At 43.2% G+C, this 23544-nt stretch overlaps 1 protein-coding gene across 2 annotated transcripts in view; it reads left to right on the top strand.

Annotated features, from left to right (window-relative positions):
* The window catches only part of SPECC1L (sperm antigen with calponin homology and coiled-coil domains 1 like), a 104821-nt gene that overhangs the window by 40278 nt on the left and 40999 nt on the right, over nt 1-23544 (top strand). For both annotated transcript variants that reach the window (XM_053927754.2, XM_024566538.4), the window contains 5 exons: nt 8105-8178; nt 9295-9470; nt 13050-13213; nt 16438-16529; nt 21157-21247. In XM_053927754.2, the coding sequence (XP_053783729.1) occupies nt 8105-8178; nt 9295-9470; nt 13050-13213; nt 16438-16529; nt 21157-21247 (597 nt within the window). The remainder of the gene's footprint in view (nt 1-8104; nt 8179-9294; nt 9471-13049; nt 13214-16437; nt 16530-21156; nt 21248-23544) is intronic.

The following is a 23544-nucleotide window of genomic DNA, read 5'->3' as shown; positions in this document are numbered from 1 at the left end:
GCTCCTGTGAGCTCTCACCTTGACAGAGGGTAGAAGGCAGATATATCGCTGAGCCAGATCTCATGTGCTGTGAGTGCCGACGGTTTAAACTAACCAGGAGAAAGTGGGTCATTTTCAGGAGCCCCAAACATGTCTTGTGGCAGTTCTGAGCTTTAGCTAGTTGACCCAGCATCTGCAGACTGACCCCAGGGTTATTTGGAACATTTTGCAGTATCTGGACACTGTGTCAGCTGACTGGGACTATATTTCTTGGAGACAGTGATAATCATAGAGATAACCTTTCTCTAAAGTTTTAAAAAACTTTTATTTTAACGGGACCTAGTTTTTATTTCATTATCTCTCAGATGAGAGGATTTATCTAATTTCACTTTCTAAACTTAAGAGGTTCTAAAGTTTTTCAGATTAACTCGGAAGCTCAATAGTTTTTGGATTTAGTACTGATAATACAGCCTTTCCCTGTGAGACTTTTGATCTGAATGTGGAAAGAGTGACCCCTTGTGGTAATTGCTAAAAAAAAAGTTAGATGACAAGGGATCCTGGGCGGATATTTTATAAATCATTGACAAAATAAAATTACAGTAACTTTATGTGGATTTTAATTATAAAATGGCTGAAAACTCTGAATAAATTTCTAGCCATACAGCTTTTCTCCCCAATTTTTTGAAATACAAAGTTCTAATATACAGAAATACTGCAAGAATGGCATAGTTAGCACCCATTGCCTAGGTGTAACAATTAATACCCCATGTTCAAATCCTTAATTTTTTAAATAAGAAGCAGTATCCTAACAAGTTTCATGCATTCCATTTAGTTGTTACATCTCCATAGATTGGGGTAGTTAATTTTTTTCCTAGAGAGTTCTAGCATTGGGATCGATGCTGAGTCAGCACTTGGTCTGCTGGACTCGATGCCAAGGGATACCGTTACTGAGAAACAGGTCTTCCATCAGGTGCTTCAGCAGCCATCACTGTAGGCACGTGAAGGGGTCTTCCACCACCCCCCAAGGAAACCCCGTCTGTTAGTAGTCCCCCCTCACTTATTTCTAAATGATCCTGACTTAGGAATTAGTGTACACCTGTTACAGCTGTGTTCAGGACATAGAGGAAAGTACGCTCGTAATGAGTACATCTCAGCACAGACGTAAAAACTATAAAAAAAAACAAACCCAACAACTAGTAGGTATTCAAGAACTGAAAAATTTATTGAATCACTTAAACAGCAAATTAGAGATATAGCAGAGCCAGTGAACTTGAAGGTCAGTCAGTAGACATTACTCATTCTGAAGGGCAGAGAGAAAAAAGATTGAATAAAAAGACTGAGTAGAGCATGAGCGATCTGTGTAGTTGGAGCTCCAGATCGCCTCCCAGGTGACACCAGGGCCATGCTGCTTAGACCTGCCTGCGGTACTTTTCACTAGCACTTGGATTGAGCCCCTGAGCTGGAAAGATCTGATGTAAAAACTTAATAAATACTGTTAAGACTTCTAGTTCAAGACAGTGGCCTGAGTTTACATATATGTGAGTATTTCCACCTCTTCCCAAAGTCCTGGTGATGCAGCAGGAGAAGTATGAAAATTACAGTGAACCTAAAGCAAAGATAGAAAATGAGAAAGTTCTGCCCCGGCCGTTGTGGCTCAGTTGGTTGGAGTTGTTGTCCCTTAGACCTAAAGGTTGTGGGTTCGATTCCTGATCAGGGCATATACTCATTTGCAAGTTGTATCCCTGGTTAGGGTGCATACAAGAGGCAACTGGTCGATGTTCCTCTCCCCCTTTCTTCCTCTGCCTCTAAAAGCAATGAAGAAGGAAGGAAGTGAGGAAATGGGAAAGGTCCCATCAGTAGACCAACAATTTTGAGTAATTTCTGATACATAAAGCAGATGGAATTTGGGATATGGAGAAATCAAACACAGAGAAAAACCTACAGTCCAGGAAAACACTGAAGCTCTGAATAGATCTGTTCCCAGCGAGACTTTGGAGGTGGATGGGACTAAAACCCACACCTCAGGATTGTGGGGACTGGCACCAGCAGCAGTTCTGGGCCTTGTGCCGCCCTCTCCTCTGTAGGGTGCTGGCTCTGGTGTTTGCCCCCGACTGCCACTGGGCTACTCGTTTCTAAATAAGGAGGAGAGTGTGGCTCCAGGGGCTCCTAGCATGACTTTAATATTAGAAAGAGAAGTGAAGGCCTTAGAAAGTGAGCAGAGCATGCTGTGTCATCTTAAAGAGAAGACCTCACAGAGGGAAAGGCAGTTTGTCCCAGAAGTGAAGCAGACTGACACATACACACACCTGTCCGCTCGGTTACAGCTGTCCGTGCCCTCTTGGATGTCCAGAGGGGAGCCCCCTGTAGGCCTGTGTTAGCAGCAGAGCCTTTTACCAGGCATTATACTAAGCAGGGAGGCCTGGGCCTAGAACGGTGACCCCCATGGTGTTGAGAAACATGCAGGAGCCACGAGTATCATTCTTGTTCTTTATAAGTAAGAAAGACCAACCAGGACTTACTAGACATGTAAATATCTTCTAAAAGCTTAAAAGAGAAACGGGAGAAAGAAGCAGCTGCATTGAGCCAAAAAAAAATAGTGGTAATGACTTCACTACCAGTCCAGCAAACCAGAGCTGATCCGCGTTGAGAATAGTGGCGCTAACGAGACCCAAGGTCTGGCTCAGGCAGTTACGGCGACTTTATCAACCACTTGCTGTTTGCATAGTAATGTCTGTGCACACTTGCAGTTAAGGACAGCACATCTATAGTACACAACTCTTGCACTTGTATTGAAACACTAGTGACAGTAGTGAGCAAGGGTGATGAGATTAGAGAGATAGCAGAAGGAAATAGAGTTGTATAATTCTGTGGTGGGAGAAGCCTTAAAGGCAGAGTACTGGGAAGCCATAAAGGGGAAAACGTCTCATGTGACTATGTATAATTGAAGTTTTTAATTTAGCAGAAGTACCATAAATAAATGACATTGGGAGAAATTTTGCAACATAATCAAATATATAGTAGAGGTTCCTTACCTCAGTTAGCTAGGTTAATCCATTAGCTAAATAAAGTGCATGAACAGATAAATCAGAAAAAGACTAAAAAAAGAAATGCCTTGAGCTCTGACTGATGTGGCCACTTGGAGCATCGTCTCATAAACCAAAAGGTCGTGGGTTCGATTCTCGGGGCACATACCTAGGTTGCGAGTTTGGTTCCCAGCCAGGGCGCATTCTAGATTAAACTGCCACTGATCGATGTTTCTCTCTCACTTGGATGTCTCTCGCTGACCCTTTACCTCCTCCCTCCTTCCGCCCCTCCCCCCCCTTCCTTCCCCTTTCACTAAAATCAATAAGCATGTCCTTGGGTGAGAATTTTTTTAAAAAGATGCTTGACTGCACTGAAAGCAAAGAGACTCAAAGTAAAACAAGATACCAGTTTTTACTTAGCAGGCATGACAAAAAGATTAATAATGGTAAGACAGGAAAAATGGGTGTTCTCATACTTTTGGAAAGAGTGTAGATTGCTGCAGCTTTTTGGAGCATTGATCAAAAATTTAAAGGTGATTTAGAAACCCACTTACAGAAATCTCCTCGGAAACGTTCTTACAAGTTTGCAAATGTGCACATAGATGTGGATGCTTGTGGCAGAATGGCTGGTTACCACAAACACTTGGAGACCGCCTGTATTTTCAGAAGTCGAGATCTGGGTAATAACCCATGGGCACAGTGCGTCCCTAGTGTGCCTGCCATTTCCAGCGTGAGGGCGAAGCAGGCAGGTCTGTGTATACAGGCACAGAGGAATGTCACAGATGGAAAACAGCAGGTCACAGGACAGCACAGTGTGAGCCATGCGTGTTACTTCCGTAGTGAAAAGTCATGAGAGCTTTAAATGTGACAGTACACTGAAATTGTAGCGAGGCACAGTGGTATTCCTTCAGTGCTGGTCGCTCTGTGTTCTGTGCGGTAAGCTCTATAACTTGGGATTTCTCAAGAAAACTCTGCATTCTTGAGCTAGACACCTTCTAATGGGTTGGCTTGGGTCTTGTTGATAGTTTTGAATGGTCCCTCATCCCTTCTCCACTTCCAGAAATGTGTCTTCAAGTGGCATCTGAACAATTGTGTACAGGCTGTCAGGAGGTTCGTAATAAAAATTGGAGCCACTCTAACTTCGGTAACAGGAAGTTGCTGCAACGAGTCACTGCGAATCCAGCTGCCGGAACGCTGACGTAGCCGTCAGAGCGGTGCTGCACCGCTGTATCTATTGACAGAGGCCTCCGCGACCCACTGCTAAGTAGGAAGGCTTCCGAAGCAGTGTAACAGTATAGTCCTGTTTTTCTTTAAAAAAGATGCAAACACATAGGAAGTCTGGAAGGATGTATGCCAAATGCAAATTATGGGCAGTCTATTTTTGTTACCTTTTTCTGCTTTCAAGACTTTTTATTGTGAGCATGTATTACTTTCAGAATCAAGGGGGGAAAGCTATATCCACTTCCCCCCTCAAAATAAAAATGAATAAAATTAAAATTAAAAAAAATGCAGAAAAATAAAAGTAGTAAATGGTTCATTTAAAGCTCATCTGTGTCCTCTTCACACATCAGGAATTCTGGTTTGGGGATAAAGCTGTGACCTGATGGCTGGATGCTCCCCTGCCTCTCTCCTGTGCCCTCGAGGTGCGATTTAACCAACTGGTTACTCTTGTCCTTTTCCTTCATCTAAAAATTGCACCTGATGCCTGTTGGAGGCCCTTGACCAGATAGAAGAGTCTGACTGAGCACTGAGTATCAGCACCCTGATGGTTTTCTCGACTTTGGAGGGCATGAAAGACTGCTTACGAACCTTGGCCATTTCATACCTCCAAGGGTCACGGGTTGATCTGCGCCCATAGAAGCGGTCTAGTAATGTCTGCCTGAGTGACGGGCCTGGAACTGGGGCCGGGGTGGGAGCCTGGGGGGTTGACCTTGACTTGTCAGGGGTGGGGTCCTGGTGGGGAAAGGATCACACCCAGCGCCCAGAATTGTTCAGAGCCCAGTTGGTCTGATAACAATGAGAACAGCAGGTCACCTGATTTCTAGAACAAAAGTGGCGCTGTAAAATTGAGTTACAAGTTGTAATGAAACAATGAGATCATAGCAGCACTCTGTTCTTGAGAGTTTCATACTGCTTTCATGTGGAGGACAGTAGATGGCAGCGTCCCTCACACTAGGACTCTGAAGAAGGAGACTGAATTCAGAGCCTCTGAGATGAAGACACAGCCAAGCTGATTTTCAAGACAAGAACTTAAGCACAGACTCCTTTGTTTTTAATGAGGAAAAATCTATAGTCATTTTTACAAAGTGAAAATATAGTTATGGTTTATCAAGTTTAAATGGATTTCCCTAGAGACATTCTTGTGCACTTTATTCTTCCCAAATATAGGGTGGGCAAAAGTAGGTTTACAGGTGTTTGTATGGGAAATAACACAATAATTAATAAATAAGAATGTAAGAATAAACTGTGTTTCAGGTACTCACAACTGTAAACCTGTCTGTGCCCCATGCTGTGTGTCCACTGGCTGCCAGCTTCTCTTCTACTTACAAGGAATAAGAAGACGTGGCAATAATAAATATGTAGTGTTGGGTGTGGGAAAATGTCTTTTTAAGAATAGCGATCGTGGGAATTCTGCAGCCATGTGAATGTAGAGGTCAGTAAAGAGAAAAGGATGAAATGAATGAAATTTGCTATTTTATGATCAGTCTCAGATCACCACGTGGCTTAAGCTGTCTTCTGAGAAGCAAGATGCTAGATGTAAAACGTGAGCTGTAGTAAGGTTTGCTGCCGTTTGTTTCGTGTGAATTGTCTGAAGGCGGGTAGGTGTGTCCTCTCTGACTAGAAGGAAAACTGTTCTCAACAGAGGAGGAGAAATTACACTTTTTTGTTTGTTTTAATTATGAAATTATTTCTTGCATAAGTGGATGTAGTGTTAATGAAAGGTGTAACCCCTAGTGTTCTCAGCACTAGAAATATTTCAGCTTCTGTCTTTACTCCTTAATCATGTGTGATAACATCACAAAGACCTGCAGTTGATCCTCATACAAAGAAAGCCAAGTGACCCTGCTGCTTCCAGAGTCAGCCTCGCCTCTGGAGATACAGATAATGGTGCTGGACTCACCCCCTCACTTTGGTGTCCACTTAAACAAATTGGATGACCAGTTGACCCTTCATTTCCAGGTTAACTTAGGTCTGCAGTAGCTTGAATAGAGACGGACTTTTAAATGAAAGAAATTTGTATATGAAAACATCCATTTTGCTAGCTGGACACAAGCCTGGTCTTTCTCTGAGAGTGGGGCAACTATATCTTTTTTCCTTTCCCTTGTATCTTAAATTCCTAGACAGAAGCCTGGTACAATGTACCAGCTTCCCTGGTACAAAGCAGATACTTCTGAGACTTGTTGAATAATGAGTAAATTTTGAATCCTTTTCTTTCATAGGACCTAACTTTGTTGAACAATTTTTGGGGTACAGAATGGAAGGAAGTTTACTATAGGTTGCCAAACCTGGCCAGTCTCCCCGCCCCCCCCATATTTTATATCATTTATTTTTTTAATCCAGCTTATAAGAATGTATCATTATTGTATGTTTATAGTAATGATTACACATATAATTGTTAAATATTCTAGGCTTTTTGTTGTTACTGAAACGAATCCATGCCATTTAAAAATAACACAAGCGACCGACATTGAATTAAAGGTGTACTGTCACAGAAGGTTCCGCAAGAGCTGGTTCCTGATGGAACTGGGAGGGAGAAGGCAATGAGCAATGTAAGAAAAAATGCCAGCACACTCATTTGTTAGGGTCTTGATTAAAAGCTCATCATTTGTTAGCTGAAGGAAAACTTTTTAATTCCGTGTGCCCTTGCGCACAGGTGTTCACTGTGCCCGGGTTCCTGCCACCAGTGTAAGGAACGGAAGGGAGTGTTTACTCAGAAACATCGTGTCTATAGCTGTGATGTCCCCGATAAGAAAGTTAAGTCCTCCTGCCAATGGAATATTTAAAAACAATCCTAGGCAATGATTGTAATGTTGCTTTATCTCGCTACTCCTGTGACCTTGCTTTATGCATTTTTTCCACTTAACAGTTTTACTGTGTGGTGGGCGCTGGGGCTGTGAGTGCACCGCACAGCTCCTGCCTTTGGAGTGTTCTCGGTCCTGTGCTGGAGACAGATGTGCAAAGAAATGTAACCATGCTCACAGCACCCCTGCAAGGCTGTGTAGGTAGAGCTGGGGCGCAGAAAGGACAAGGGGACGGGTGGGAACGTCAGAGTATTTGTCGCTAGATGTGCGTTCTCTGGTCCTTAGCCAAAGAGATGTCATCTGTCCCTGAGCTGTTGGGGTGGCCGGCTGTGATGGGTTTACTGGGCAGCAGTACCAGCATGGCACCCTCCCAGGGCATTTTTCCCTAGGCGTGGTTTTAGAGCAGAACCTGTGAATGGAGTAGAATGTGACTTCCCCATAGATTTCTGGTCCCGAGGGGACTGGCCTCGCTGCACCCTCACCTTTGCATCCCCACTCTATAGTGCTCATTAAATGTTCCCAGTGAATGAAATTCTTTGAAGAAAATGCATATTTTGCAAGAAACAACTTGAGTATTGATTTACTTTGTAAATATATTTTTATTGTAAAAAGACTTCCCCTAGAATTAATGTAAGTAGCAGCCCCCAAGGGTATTATATAAGTTTATAAGACTTTTATTAACCCCTGACTTTCCTGCAGTTTATTCCAGTGTATACAGTAAGTCCTGCTTGTACAAATTCTTTAGGGTGATAACCCTTGTGATTAGAAGTTTGTGTTGGAATAGCAGTCGATACTGTTTTGACTGATTGTGAGCCAACAATATGTGTGTTTCTAACAATTGATTTTACTTAACTTTTTGTTTTAAGATTAAGGCACTGAGGAAGGAAGTAATTGTGATTTAAACTTGCCATTTTCTTTAGAAAGTAATTGGAGTGAACTTTTTTTAAGTTTTATATTAAATATAAAAAGTCTTTGGGCAGGATGACTTTTTTTGAACGTCATATTTAATTGCCTCCTTCCTTTCTGTTATTCCTTTTGCACACAGCTCGGAGCACATTTAAACTTCTGTGATCTTTTCAGATACAGTGAAGAAGCTGCAGGACCAGAAACACGACATGGAAAGAGAGCTCAAGACGCTGCACCGGAGACTCCGGGTAGGGCAGCCCCTCACGCACCTCTCCCTGGGTGGCACGGACGCGCAAGTGAGGCTCTGGGCCGTCGTTGACCTTGTCACCGTCCACTTTAGGCTTCTCATACAGCTGTCGTAGTGACCCCACCAGGCTTTGGTTAGAGAGCAGACGTCCTTTCAGATTGGGACTGCTACTAGATTCTGGGTAGAAGAATGTGCTAGTAATTTATGACGGGTGATTTTAGAAGGATGGATTTAAGAAGAAAGTGTTATGTTTTGAAAAGAGAGTTTTCTAGCTCTGGATTAGAAAGTGCTCCAAACCAAGCTGTTTTCAGTCTTCTCTGGACTTGATGAGCTGCCAGCAGCAGCGCCACCTGGTGCAGAGGGTAGGGAGCTAACTTCGTAGTCTGGGTCAGGCCACCGTTGCTCAGGTGCCTTCACAGCGTCAGGACCCTGCTTTGCGGTGGTGGGTGCTGGGCTGGGGCGTGGGCCGCTGTGGGTGTGAAGAGGGTGATGGCCTGGGGTGGTTCCCCACCCAAGGACACCCGCATCCTCCGTGAGTGTGGGAAGCAGTGGACCACATAGTTCCTTAGCTTCTCTCTTTGTCTCTCGCTCATTTTGTCTGCCTAGGTTTGGTTTAGTGTTTTTCTTCTGGCTTCCTCTTCCTTTTCCTTTAATTTTGATTTCTTTTTCCTGTTAGTTTTTGATGTCAGGATATTTGTAGTGGTTCACTGTAAGATCTTTCATATGGTTCATACATCATTATCTACCTTCTTGAGCTTTTCAGAAGTAAAGCACTGTGACTTTGGACGATAGTATTTATTTTCATAGACTAACTTTGAAACTTGAATGAGGAAGGAAGGCTTGACATTACCATCATTAATATTTACTGAGCACTTTTTGGATGCTTGATGCCGCAGTACACAGGTAGCTAGAAAATCTTTTCCTCATTAAGAAAAAGTTCAATAATGATAATTACATTACCTGTTAACTATAGGTAATAGTTCTCTGGGATTTAAAAGAAATTTATCATCATTTGGGACAGTGCATTACAGCGACTTAATCATAAACACATTTTATTGTTTTTAAATAAGTCTTTATTGCTCTCTTTTGGAAATAAAAATGTAGTTTTCTAATACAGGAAGAATCTGCAGAGTGGCGGCAGTTCCAGGCTGACCTTCAGACTGCGGTGGTCATTGCAAATGACATCAAATCAGAAGCCCAAGAGGAGATTGGTGATCTGAAGCGCCGGTTACACGAGGCTCAGGAAAAAAATGAGAAACTCACAAAAGAACTGGAAGAAATAAAGTCACGCAAGTATGTTTCGAGAAGCCAGTCATGTCCGTGTGTGTCAGTGGAGCACACTTAGGTCCCAGTTTTGTCACGCGTGCACATTCTGGAAAGAACATGGATTTTGATGCTGTGTGACTGAGTTTGGATCTACTGGGGGAGACTTAGCTTTTCTGGCCTCATTTCCTGACACTCTTGAAATAGCACAGTGTATCCCGATCTTTCAGAGTGGTCGGTGTCCCTCATCATAGCATCTGTGGGGAGGCCACATTCTAGCCCTTGACTCTAGATTGTAGCCTCGTGACTAAGGATGTAGACTTGGGAGGCAGACAGACTTGTCTCTGTCCAGTCGGCCCCTTACTGGCTGTATGATCTTGGTCAGGGAGCTCGGTTTGTTCATCTCTAAAATGAAGACAGCACTACTTGGTTTGTAGTGCTGTTTGCAAGGCTTAGGTGAGCTATGTCTGCAGGACCACGATGCATGTGCTTTGGCTGGTATTGTGAGAGAGCCAAGAGTGCAAAGTGAGTTTCTCCGTCACGTACTTGAGGAGTTTCCACTTGTTTTATACTTATAACCACATGAATCTCCACGGTAGTATTTTTTCCTCATCTGACATAGAGGTCATTGGAAGCCCATAAAAAGTATTCGATGAGATGACATTTGTGACGTGCTCAGCGTTTTTCATTGAGACTCTTATCGACGAATAGGGGAGAGTAGTTTGTGTTTGAGGTTATTATTAAGAATTTGATTATTCATTACTTTGAGTAATTCTTAAGTAGGCATAGGAACAAAATCTAGAAAAATATTTAACAGACTATCTTTGAAAAGCTATCGTACTTTATTGTTGCCTAATTCTAGTGGATAGTATTGCTTAAACACCTTTCTTTGGCTTCCCTAAGCAGAACAGGGAATGAGGTAGAAGATTACTCTTTTCCCACTGGTTTAGAACTTGTATTACATTGCCTTCTTTTTCCTGTATACTATTAAATGGATTTTGTATCAGAAATGCTCCATCCTTAAGTTAGCTTGAATGACTGAAATTCTGCACTTACAGAGTCATTCCATTGGGTACTGAAAGCTTCTCAGTCTTTGACACGCATATTTAAAGGAAGAGTGTTCCGAGAGAAGTAGCATTTTGTGGGGCCCCAGTGCTCACAGGGAGGTCCATGAGGTCAAATACTTTTCATAGTGATACCGACAGGCTGTTTGCCCTTTGCACTCTGTCAGCTTCTGCAGCGATTGTGAAAAGCATGTGTAAATTGATACATCAAGGCCTTGGCACCAGATTATACTCAGAGTCATTGTGCTTTTTACCAGCACACACTTGCATTTTAAAAAGTGCACGTTTCACTTAAATATGTCCGTGATGAAAGCAGTAAGTTATTAATATTATTAAATCTCCGTCCTTGGGTGTGTTCTTTTTAAGGTTCTGTATGATGAAATGGGAAGTATATAAGAAGTACTTCTGCACGTACCCAAGTGTGAGGTGGTCTGGAGGATAGTACGTGTTGTTTGTTTTAGTTTAAGCTGTTGTTTATTTTTAAATTCATCAACACCATTATTACCCGAGACTGAGTGACACACTAACTGGACATTCGGACTTTGGTATTTGGTGGCTGTTTCTTGAATATGATTAAGAGAGCCTTTCACTTCAAGGGAAACAACCGACAGTATTCCGTACCAGTGATAAAATGTGGGCTTTCAAGTGAAAGGTAGGATCTTAGAAACCTTTTATGTACCATTGCGAGCTTGGCAGCTTTCCATATTTAAAGAGAGTTTCCTGGTGAGATCATTGGTGATACTAACAAATGGCCCTTTTAAAAAATAAATGGTATAATGACAGGCGTCAGCATTTGGAAAATTCGTATAACTCAGTGAACCAGTATTTTCCATATGACCAGTGCATGATGTAACACAATCGTGTATGGGTAAAAGATACATTCAGAGTACAAGGTAGACTGGAGGATTTTAATGGGTATGGTTTCAGATTCCACATTGCAACCAACTTTTAAGAAATACCATTTGTTGCATTTTGGTGTACTATCAAGGAAGAATAGCCACAGTTATCTGAAAACCCCAGTGATGTATTTTAATATCACTAAAATTTCCTTTTTCATCTGCGTACCTGTGCAGAGCCCGCCTCACGTTGCAATGCACTGAATGTACAACAAACGAGAACCTAGCAGTGTTCCTTTAAGCCAGGCGTTAAAGTGATATGCAAAATATAAAAACACCATTGTTCTCACTAATATTTTTTGGTTTTTAAAAATATAAACAATTTTCATAAAGGCCTGGCCTTATTTTTAGATTAAATATTTTAAGTACTTCCTAGGTTTACTCTCTAATATGGTAAATATCAGTAGACATAACCTACATAAAGAAAAGCTCTTTGGGGTCCTCAGTAATTTTTAAGAGTGGGAATGAGCTCCAAGACCCAAAAGTTTGATAATTACTATTGTACATTCTTTATTAAAACTTCTGATTTTATATCTTGAGGCAAGAAAACTGTTAGAAGAGCCAAATGAGAAATTTTCCTAAAGACTGGCCTAATTTTTGTTCAACTATGAACTTACTTGATAGTTCCATGTACAAACTCTGCAGTTGAAATTTCTTTCCCGATGAAAACGTTTATCTTAGCTCGTGAATTAGAGCTGGCCAGAAACGAAGTGCAATTTATTTTTATTTTAAAGATTTTATTTATTTTTAGAGGGGAAGGGAGGGAGAAAGAAGAAGAGAAATATCAGTGTGTGGTTGCCTCTTGTGCACCCCCTACTGGGGACTTGGTCCACAACCCAGGCACGTGCTCTGACTGGGAATTGAACTGGAGACCCTTTGGTTCGCAGGCCGGCACTCAATCCACTGAGCCACGCCAGCCAGGGCGCAGTTGTTTTTTTTAAATGACTTATGATCCATTGCAGTGAGCATCTGTGACTCGTGGTACTCATATGGGCTCAGTCCTTTGTTTTTCCTTTGAGAAATTCTATTTGGAGACTGCAGCAGTTTTTTAAATTTTATTTTAAAAGTATGGGCTTTTAAAAAATATATATTGTATTGATTATACTATTACAGTTGTCCCATTTTTTTCCCCTTTTCCCCTCTGCCCTGTACCACTCCTCCCACCACCACTCCCCGCCCCCCTTAAAAGTATGGGCTTTGATTTCATTTCTTTGTATTTCCGTGTTACACATGGGATATTTGATAGAGCCAGTAGATTATCACTGTGTGCTGGTGAGTTCCCAGACTCTCCTGAGAGGGGCCAGGCCTTCTCAGCAGCTCAGCACCTTGTGGTCCCCACTCCTGAGTCAGAATCTCGGCCAGTCCACTCCCATTTTACTGCTAGTCAATTACTGACATCCTCACCTTATGCTTAACTCAGATGAAAATGGAGACTGATGGTTATTTAACCTACTTAGGATAACCTGATACAAAAATTTTAATATCATTTCCTGGAATTTACCAAGCAAATGAGAATATTAGACCAAGTAATGTACTCAGCTCAACAGGTAGTATTTTTTATTTTGAACCAATACTTTTTAGCGCTTTTTGTCGGGAGGGGAAAATGTGTATATATGTGAAAAATGCCCTGATTTCAATGTTGTTTTCAGGCAAGAAGAGGAGCGAGGCCGGGTATATAACTATATGAATGCTGTTGAGAGAGATTTGGCAGCCTTAAGGCAGGGGATGGGACTGAGTAGAAGATCCTCGACTTCCTCTGAGCCAACCCCTACAGTAAAAACCCTCATCAAGTCCTTCGACAGTGCGTCTCAAGGTAATTTCTCATCATTGTGCCAAGGGCAGGCAGTCATATTCCCTTACCCTGTGTTCTCTGGTCTAGTTTGATATTCTTTACAGTCTTATTCTCTGAGTCTCCTGAAATGTCATGTACTGTTAGTGAGTTAGTCTTACTAAAAGGTGTTTCTTAACAGCAGATTTGGGAGTATTTTAGCTTCAGAGATCTTGGTCTCAGATGTGGTGCCTTACCTTACGCAGAGCTGTGTTTTCACACATGCCCCTGACTTTGAGAACCTTCTCTGTGCTGAAAAACTTCCAAATGTATGACTTCAGCCCTTTCCCTTTCCCTTCCTCTGAACTTTTCCAGGCCTGTGTATTCATGCCTGCTGACATTGACATTCAGGGGTTTCCTAGACATCTCATTATGTCCAAAACCGAATCTTGTCCCTCTGCCTCGGTCTTTTCTCTGCATTAATGGCAGCACCATTCCACCCAGTTACTTCAGCCAGACATCTGGGAATCTTCCTTCTTTAAACCCTTCTTCCTCACCTCCATATCGAATCCGTGAGCGAGTCCTCTTGATCTAGCCTTCAACCTGCGTATCTTCGCTTTGTCTACTTCTCTGCATCTCCAGTGGCACAATGAGCTACACATTCAAGCCACCATCAGCTATTAATTTCAGTAACCTCCTAATTAGTCTCCTCGTCTTATTTCATGATAGACCTTTTATTTACAATTCTTTCCTTGCTTTATTAGAGGTAGAATGAAATTCAGCTTCCCAGATGCCTACAGAGTTTGACCCTCACATCCTCTTACCTCAGGTGAACCACTCATCCTCCTCCTCCCTCTGCAGTCCAGCTGTGCCGCACCTGGGGGCCTGCAACAGGCCAGGCTCTGTATCATCCAGGCTCTGTTCTGCCTGGAAGCACACCCTCCCCACCTTCAGGTGATTGGCTCCTTTTCATCCCTCTGACCTCCTCAGTTCTGAGAAAGGGAAAGGGATGAGGTTTTTTAAAACCACTAATTGTATTGTGTCCTAAAGCTTAAATTGTCATCTCGAAATTCTTTAAATGTCATGATAGGCTATATTCTACTTCACTCCAAGAAGGATAGAATTTCTAGAATCTGTATTCTTTGATTATACAAAAGTCAGTTTTCTTGAACTTAAAATCAGAGCAAAAGTCACTTGTATACACTCACACACTTTTCATACAGATATCCTGGAGTACAGTAGGGGAGTACCAATATCTTCTGATTTAAAATGCCATATTCACAGACCCCAAAGTTCTTACATACGATACTGGAACACGCACACACACGTTTTCAGTATAGTATTAGAAAAAACGGAAAACTCAGAAATTGCTTAACTGCCCATTAAAATGGCTAAGTCAGTTGTGACCCATTAATGCAGTAGAATACTATGCATCCTTTAATAAGGATGAGGTAGATCGCAAAGCATTGATAGTAAAACATGTCTGCAGTTCTTTATAACAAGTTGAAGACCACTATTATACAGTGTGGTTTCATTTTTAAAAAATATTTTATTTACTTATTTTTAGAGAGAGGGGAAAAGAGGGAAAAAGAAAGGAAGAGAAACTTTGAACGGCTGCCTCTTGCATGCCGCCAGCTGGGGACCTGGCCTGCAACCCAGGCATGTGCCCTGACCGGGAATCAAACTGGCGACCCTTCAGTTTGTGAGATGATGCCCGATCCATGGAGCCACACTAGTGAGGGCTCATTTTATTGTTTTAAAATACACAGATATTTTCATTGAAAGTGTAAAAAAGATGTACTCAGTACTGCTCTTAGTGGCTGCCTCTGTGTGATACGATGGGGTAAGATGAAAGAGGCCTTTTAAAATGTATATTCTAAAATAAAATGATGATGGAATCTCTACACTAAATTAAAATCATGAAATTATTGAAAATATTAATAAAATGGGCCTTAATGCAAAAAGATAATCTGCTTCCCTCCTGACCTTTTTAAAAAAGACAATATTTTATTATAAAGTACATTTGAACGACCTAGCAATTTCACTCCTACTTATACACTCATAGCAGTGAGCATAACAATTCAGACAAACGTGGAAACAACTCATGTCCATCAGTGGTGAATGGATAAACAGAGTGTGGTTTAGCCGTATGATGGAATATTACTTAGTAGTAAGAAGGAATGAAGCACTGATATGTAATACCATGTGGGTAAACCTTGAGAATATGCTAAGTGAAAGAAGTCCGACACCAAAGGCCACGTGTTGTAAGATTGCTTTTGTATGAAATAGGCGGAGTAGGTGAATCCATAAAGACAGAAAGCACTGTGGTGGCTGCCGGGAGCGGGGGAGAAGTAGGTGGGGAGTAACTGCTTAATAGGCGCTGCATTCCTTTTGGGGTGATGAAATGGTTTGGAACTAGGTAGGGATGATTATAGTTGCTAATTATGTCCTAAATGCCATTGAGCTGTACCTTTAAAAATGGTTAATGTTAAATCATGGGAACTTAATAAAAAATACATCTAAAAATAACAGTTCTAGCCATGTGTACTTAGCTGCAGAAAAAGGCCTGTAGTGGTCTACTGCATCTTCCCCCGTGTGGAGTGTCCGATTGCATTCGTGTACCCATTTTGATTTCAGTGTGGCTGCAGATGAATAACCATTTTTATGCACCCTCTACTGGAGTCTGTGCTGAGCCCAAGTACCTGGAAGTGAAAAAATTATGGATCCTACTTTTGAACAGTTCGGTTGAGAGAGGAAGACTGACACATGAGCATATAAGCAAACACCCATGCGTTAAATGCAAACCGGAAAATACGCATGATAAGCCCCCCCGGGGAGGCGAGCAGAGATGAGCGGGAGCCCAGCTGTTGTTTGTTCGATACAGATAGTGAACTGCACTACAGTTCAGGCTTCTCACCTGACGTGGTTACGGAAATACTCCTCTTGGGTTCTTATGTTCTTGGATTTCTTTGATTTATGGAGCACTTGAACCTTTAACTAATGAGCAAAAATGAAATGACTGGCAAAACCAGGGTTAGAAATAAACACAACTGCTCTAGGGAACAAAAAATCCACCTGGTGGCAGGAGAGGCACTGGCTGCCAGGCCCTGCTGAGAGCGCTCCACGGAGGTGAGCGTGGGTCTGGGCAGTCTCCGGGTAGCCGAGAGCATTGGCTGATCCGGTGAACCCGTGAGCGGGGACCGGTTACAAAAGCTTGTGCTGTGCGGCGATGCATTTATGATGTACTTGTTTGTTTGCTGGTTTTCTAGTGCCAACCCCTGCTGCAGCTGCGATTCCTCGAACACCGCTCAGTCCGAGTCCTATGAAAACCCCCCCTGCGGCAGCCGTCTCCCCTATGCAGGTGAGTGCCTGCGACGGCAGAGGCTCTGGGGCCTCAGCGTTTGAAAGGTGGTCCTTCAAAGTCATTTACACTTACGTCAGGGGCGGGGGAGGCTAATGACCATCATGTGAGGAGTATAGTTGGGGTTTCTTCCCCCTAAAGTATGGCGAATATCCGTAATTGAAATATATGATATAAATGTTAATGGTGTAATTCTGACAATCTCTAATAGTGATAACTAACAGGTATTGAACAACTACTATATGTTTTACACTGTTCCAGATGCTTCATGATGTTAACCCATTTAATCCTCACAACAACTCTGTTGGGTGTTAGGTAGTGTTCCTATCCCTAGTTTTTCATGTAGAAACTGAGGCCCAGCAGGGTAAGCACGTTGCTGAGGGTCGTACAGTTACGAAGTGGGAGAGCTGGAATTTTAACCTGGGTGGCGCGGCTTCAGAGACCGTGCTTTTACCTACTATACTGAAGTACTTCTTGTTGGCATGTCTCAGCCTCCACTTCATAACAAATCACTGCAAAACTTAGCAGCTTAAAACAGCAATTGTATTACTTTTCACACTTCTCTGGGTTGGCTGGGCAGTTCTTTGCTGGCTTTGCCTGGGCTTGCCTCAGCAACTGCACCCAGCTGGAGGGCGGGCTGGGGCCTGGGCTCAGCAGCCATGCTGGGCTGCTCTCTCCATGCAGTCTATTTCTTTCCCACTTCTTTACGGCGTGGTGTCTCAAGCTCCTAGAGAGTAAAAGTGAGAGTTAGCGAAGCCTGTGCAGACCTAGGCTTGGAATGTGGACCAAGTTACCTCTGTCCCATTCGTTTGGTCTAAGTCATAAGGCCACCCCAGATTCAGGGTGGGAGGGTCTGCAGAGGGCATGGACTCGGAGAAGTGTGGTTCCTTGTGGGCTCTTTCATACCCAGATAGCACAAGGGCATTGCCAACCCTTACAGACAAGTTTCAGAAGTTGCTCTTCCTTGCCACTGTGGAAGTGCAAACCAGAAGCGGGGCAGATGGTTGTTACTCTGTAGGGCTCAAGTGGCCCTCTCCTTACGTCCTGCTAGTAAGCCACTTTTGGAAGGAGTGGCTGAAGTAGAGTTTTTCCACATAAGTTGGAGTAGCGAAAGAGAAATGGCCTAACACCTATTACCCTGTGATACGGGGTTGCCTTGGTGTACCTCTTTCCTAAAGAAAATAGGGTTTGGGAGCATTTTCTTTAAGTGGAGCCTTTTGTGCTTATTTAACTACTGGCTGTGTATTTTGTAAGTAAACTGTTTAACTTTCTTTGTAAAGTTTAGAGTTAAAGTGTGCTCCCTCTGCATTTGTAATGTTTCAAGTTAGTGGCTTTGCATTTACATTTATGTAGAACTCAAAATTTAAAAGGAAGGCAAAGGCCATTCCATATTTCATCTGTAATGAGCTTTTTATATGCTCTATTAGTTAAACTTCTAAAGACCTAAAGATATAGATAAAAGCAAAGTAAATGTGCATAGTATAATAAACTGAGTGTTAGTTGAAGTTTAATGGACAAGGCATTACTTTATAAATCTTTGTAAAGATAAGAGGTGAAAAAGCTCATTTTAACTTGAGAAAACTAATAACTACAAGCCATATTTAGTAGCTTTTTAGTATTTGATTAGTTAGCACAGTTCTTCTTAAACCTAATTGTGCTTAAAAATCATGTAGAGAGTTTTTAAACACATAGGTTCCCAGGCCTCATCCCAGTAAATGGGAATCTCTGGGGAGTAGGGCCTAAGATTGGGACTGATAGTTTTTCAAAACTCCCTGGGTAGGAATTCCACTTCTGACTATGAGGGAGTAACAGGCTTGATTATTCTGCCACCACAAACAACCAGAAGGCTGGACAGAATAACAGGAAGCGGTTACATTCAGACCTTGTACAACAGGCAGTATGAGACTGTGACCCATGAAGAAAAGTTAAGGAATAAGTTAAATCCCGCTGTGGCCCACACTTTTCCTGTTGGCAGTTTCCAGGTGGTGGTGCGGGGGAGATGAGCCCAGGTGGAGCAGGAAAGCAGAAACCAGCTGGATCTGAGGAGACACACACTTCAGTGTTGGGGAGAATGAGAGCGCTAGAATTGTGGGCAGAGTACCTGGGAAGGAGGAGCTGCGCAGAAAAGGGGGCTAGAACTATACAGAGGTATCCGTTTGAGTCTTTGCCTGAATGTCACTCAGCACATGTGGTGTGAACCCTACCAGGCTGTGCAAGAACAATTCCCCAGGAAGGAACGTTTACCAGGGAAATGTAGACAGACGCTTCCCATAGCTCACCGTCGTTCACACGGGACAGGTAATCATTTGAGTTCCCACCAGCCACTGTGGAAAAACCACTTCTAACATTCGGAGCATTCATTGGAAACCCCCAAGGGCTGTATCGCAAACTGGAAATAAATAGTCCCAGCGTAAACACTATTCTAGACCTGCCCTAAATGACCTTAAAAATAAGCCTCGGAAGGACCACGGAGATCCAGAAGTAACTGTGAGCGGCCTCTAAAATGCTTCGCCATGACCCGCACCCCTGGTGTTCATGCTCTATGCAGTCTGCTCCATGGGGTGTCAGCGGTACTCTGTGACTTGCTTCTCAGGAATGGAGTATGGCAGAAGTGACGGGATGTCCTTACCAGATAAGGTTGTAAAAAGATTAGCTTCTGTCTTGAGTACTCCTTTTGCTTACTATTAGATCAAGTCACTCCAGTGAACAATTGGAAATTGAAATGCTTAGTAATAAATTTAATAAAATATTACATAAGACTTGTACAATGAAAACTATGGAATATTGCTGAGAGAAATTAATGAAGTAATAAATGGAAAGAAATTATATTCATGGATTGGAGGACTCAGTATTGTTCATATCTTACAGTTCTCCCTCGCATTAATCTGCAAATCAACACAATCCCAGTTACAATCTCAGCCTGCTATTTGTAGAAATTTTAAATTTATATGGAGACTTAAAGGACCCTGAATGTTTAAAACATTGGTGGGGGTGGGGAGAGAAACACGTTTGGAGGACTCGCACCCCCTGGCCTGTGCACGTGGAGTAGGTAAGGCATGTGGTCCTGACCTAAGTCTAAATGTGGACATCAGACCAGTAGAGCGGATAGAAATCCATAAATAGGTCACTTAATTTTCAACCAAGGTGCCAGGGTAATTCAGTGGGAGAGGGTTAGCCTCTCCCACAAAGCACTCTGGAACGAGTAGATATCCATGTGGGAAAACCAGTAACCACAGCCTTACCTCATGGCATTCAGAAAAATTGAGACTGACCCTAGACCTAAATGTAATAGCTAGAGCTACAAAACTTCCAGATGAAAACATTAGAGAAAATCTTCATGATTTCCAAGAAAGCAGTGATTTCTTATTTAGGACACAAAAAAGAATGAACCATACAAAAATGAATAAATTGGGCATCAAAATTTAAAACTTTTCTAAAAGATATTGAAAAAACAGAAAGATACGTTATTGACTGGGGAGAATATATTCATAATACAGTTATCCCTCAAAAACCTTGTAGTTGAAGAAGACTTGCTTGTCTTCTTGGTTGAAGACAACCTAGTAAATAATAAACAAAAGATTTGAAAAGTCCCTTCCCAAAAGAAGATACAAAAATGGCCAAGAAGCACATAAAAATATGCTCAGCATCAGGAGTCAGCGGGGAAATGAAAATTAAACCCACAGTGAGGACCGTACATACCCGATAGGACGGCTAAAACGACAAAACCACATCAAGCGTCGGCAAGGATGTGGAGAAGCCGAACCTCTCGTGCATCTCTGCTGAGGATACGAGTGTGTAGTCAGAAGGTAGCTAGATACAAGAGAGGGGAGAGCTGGGGAAACACGCCTGAGAAAAAGCACACGGGTAGTAAACAGCGTGGTCTGTGTGGAAATAAGCAGCTTGGTGCTGTTTGAGCATTATGTAGAGGGGGCAGGCGATGAAGCAGAAGAAGTGAGAGGTTTTAAGCATTTGGCGAATACTTCTGGCTGCATGCAGAGGGGGGTGTGTGTAAGACTGGATTGAGGATGCTGGTGACTAAGCTGGTGGAAGGTTGTGTTAGGGCGGGTGTAGTAGAAGAGCTAGAGGGTAGGCGACAGAACTGAGATCTATTTAGAACCAGGGCATTAATTGAATGGCCAGTAAAAGTGCGATAGGGGCACATCTGTTTCTCTAATTGGCATGTGATATTTAAGAATTCTCTTTGGACAAAATAATGATACCATATTCAGAATACCCTCAGGATACCAGTGGTGGCAGGGCCCGCGATGTGGGTTCAGGGAGACAGGAGGGAAGGTGTAACCATTAAAGGGCCATAGGCGGAACCCTGGTGGCGATGAACACTCTGTCTGTACCAGTATCTCGGCTGTGATGTTCCACCAAAGATTTATAAGGTGTTATCTTCGAGGAAAACTGGGTGAAGGACACATGGGATCTTTCTGTTTTGAAGTGGTGTATTGATCATGTTATAAGAGAGAGAGAGAGTATGAGTGAGAAGTAGTTTCAACCTTGTAACAGTTTGGAAGGGGTTATGTAAGTCCACAGCTAAATATTTACTCTCTGAACTTTCTTTGTGAGTCCCAGCTCTAGATTTAACCTGACTTTGATACTGTTTATCTTGTGGTTTCAGAGACATTCCATAAGTGGACCAATTTCCACGTCCAAACCCCTGACAGCCCTGTCAGATAAGAGACCGAACTATGGGGAAATCCCTGTTCAAGGTACGTTATCTCACATGTTTCATTATTTTACTTTGGTTACTAATTTTTAAATTCTGACCTTTTTCGGTTAACTAAATTGTTTTCTTTGTTATTGACTTTATTTAAACGAGTCTGGTATACGTCCTTATCAGAAGTTTACTAATGATATGTTTTAATTACAGATGCGGAGGTTAGTTATTAATAAGTGCATCTTGAAAGACAACTCTCTCGTAGCACCGTGCTAGGTCGTAGAGAGTTGCTCTCGCTGGGCGCTGTGATTTCATAGTTTTCCGTGGTGTATGGATTGTTATCCCCACGTTACAGGTACTAAAACTGAGGCTTCACAAAGTATCTTCACGTAGGTCAACGTAGTTACTGAACAGTAGACCTGGACGGCCTGACTCCAAAGCCCGTTTTCAAATCTCGCTGCTGTCTGTTGTTGTTCATAAGGCAAAGCTGAGGTTCTGGAAGATGAAGCCCAGCAGTTCTTTTCCGAGCTTGTGAACGGGCTTGCCCACTTTCACCCAGCTCTCTATGGTCGAGCCAGCACCAGAACCCAAGTCTCTTCCCTGCAGAGGTCAGGACTCCTTCTCTCACCCACACTGGAGAGTGGTTTGTGGCATTGGCGAGGTGCCGTAAGAAGCAGCACTCCATTTGGGACAGGTGTAGAGGTGCTTGGCAGGGGTGCGCGTCGCTCAGGAGCCTAGGGCTGTCTTAGCCGAAGCAGGCCAGTCTCCTCCGTGTATGTGTCTGTGCATTCTCCCCCTGTAGAAGCTGGGTGTTAGGCTTTGCAGGTAAGACCACAAGGTTTTGACAGGTGTGGGGGAGGAGCAGGTGGACGCCTGAGAGTACTTCATTGAAGAGCCTAGAGGACTGGCTCCTGGGTTCCACGTGCCTCCCGTGCAGGAAGGGTTCCGTTTGCAGTGGGACGGGTCCTGTACCTGCCAGTCCTGAGTGTTCACAGAAGCTGGTTGCACGCACACTGATGGGACCATGGAAAATGGTGCTGCTGCTGCTGTCTCTGCAGAGAGACCTGCTTGCTATCCCTGTTCCTAGGCTTCGGGTTCTTTTGTCAACTATGACCTAATATCTTTTCTCCCCGTAGAAGGTCCTCTTGCTACAGGAACAAATAGTGGAAGGTTTAAAGTCTCTCTTTATACTTTAACCCTGCTCCCACCTTCACCTCCCAGATGGATCCATCAGGGATGCTGTGTGTGAATGGTGCATAGATCACCAGCCTTGCATGTGCTGCCTGCTGACCTGTTCCAGGCCGTTTCCTTGTCTGTAAATTGGGGATAACCACAAATACCTAGCTCGTGGGATCCTTAAGTCCCTCTTTTCTTGGCTCTCTTAAACCCTGTGGTCAGGCTTTCCTCTTTAACCACTCCGTCACGCTTTTTTTGTCGAGGTTGCCAGTCATACCGTGTCACTAGCCCAGTCAGCTCTCAGTCCCAATCTGCTGTGAGCTGTCAGCTGCGTTCGGCCCTGCGGAGCACTCCTTTTTCCAGGATGTTCGTTTGGTTTTCAGGACGCCACACCCTTGCATCTGTCCTTTCCTCCTTGGCTGGGCTGGTTCCTCCTCCCTGACCAGGAAGTGGCAGTGTGCCCCAGAGCCCAGTCCCTAGGGCCTGGCTTCTCTCTGTCTCTACTCACTCTGTTACTGTATCCTGTCTCTTTCTACTTTTAACTACTGTTTTTGTTTTGAGAACTGCCACATTTCTATCTCCACCCGTTCCTCTCCTCTGGACTCTGGACTCCAGGTTCGTCTATCCAGTCGTTTATTTAACATGGCCATTTTGATGTTGAATACTCTCAGACTGAGGTTGTCCAGGACAAGAGTCCTACAGTTTTCAACTTGTTCACCCTGTAATCTGCCTTCTGTACCTCAGGTAATGGCAAGTCTATTTTTCAGAAACTTTGGAATCATTCTTTCTTCCATTTGGAGTCATATCTTAGGCTCCATACCTGAGACCTGTTTAGTTCTTTAGGAAACGCCCCTGGCTCTGCTTTCAAAATACAGCCAGAATCAGAGCTGCTCTTCCCTCCACTACCACCTTCTTGGTCAAAGCCACCACCATCTCTCACTTAGATTCTGGCAAAAGATTTTCTGATCCCTCTCCCAGTCTATTCATAACCCTACAGCCAGTGTAATCCTGCAAAATAGAAATTGGAACATGTCACTTTGCTCAGAACCCCCCACGGACTCCCATTGCTTTCAGAAGAACTGGAGTTCCTTTAGATGCCTCCAGACCTGCCTGGCCTCAAGTTGCCTCTCTGGCCATACCGCCTTTCTCTCTCGTTCACTCTGCCCAGCCACA

Source organism: Desmodus rotundus, chromosome 7, assembly GCF_022682495.2.
Source record: "Desmodus rotundus isolate HL8 chromosome 7, HLdesRot8A.1, whole genome shotgun sequence".
In the NCBI taxonomy this organism is placed as follows: domain Eukaryota; kingdom Metazoa; phylum Chordata; class Mammalia; order Chiroptera; family Phyllostomidae; genus Desmodus; species Desmodus rotundus.
The sequence above is the reverse complement of the archived record's forward strand: the minus strand, read 5'-3'. Positions and strand labels throughout refer to the sequence as shown.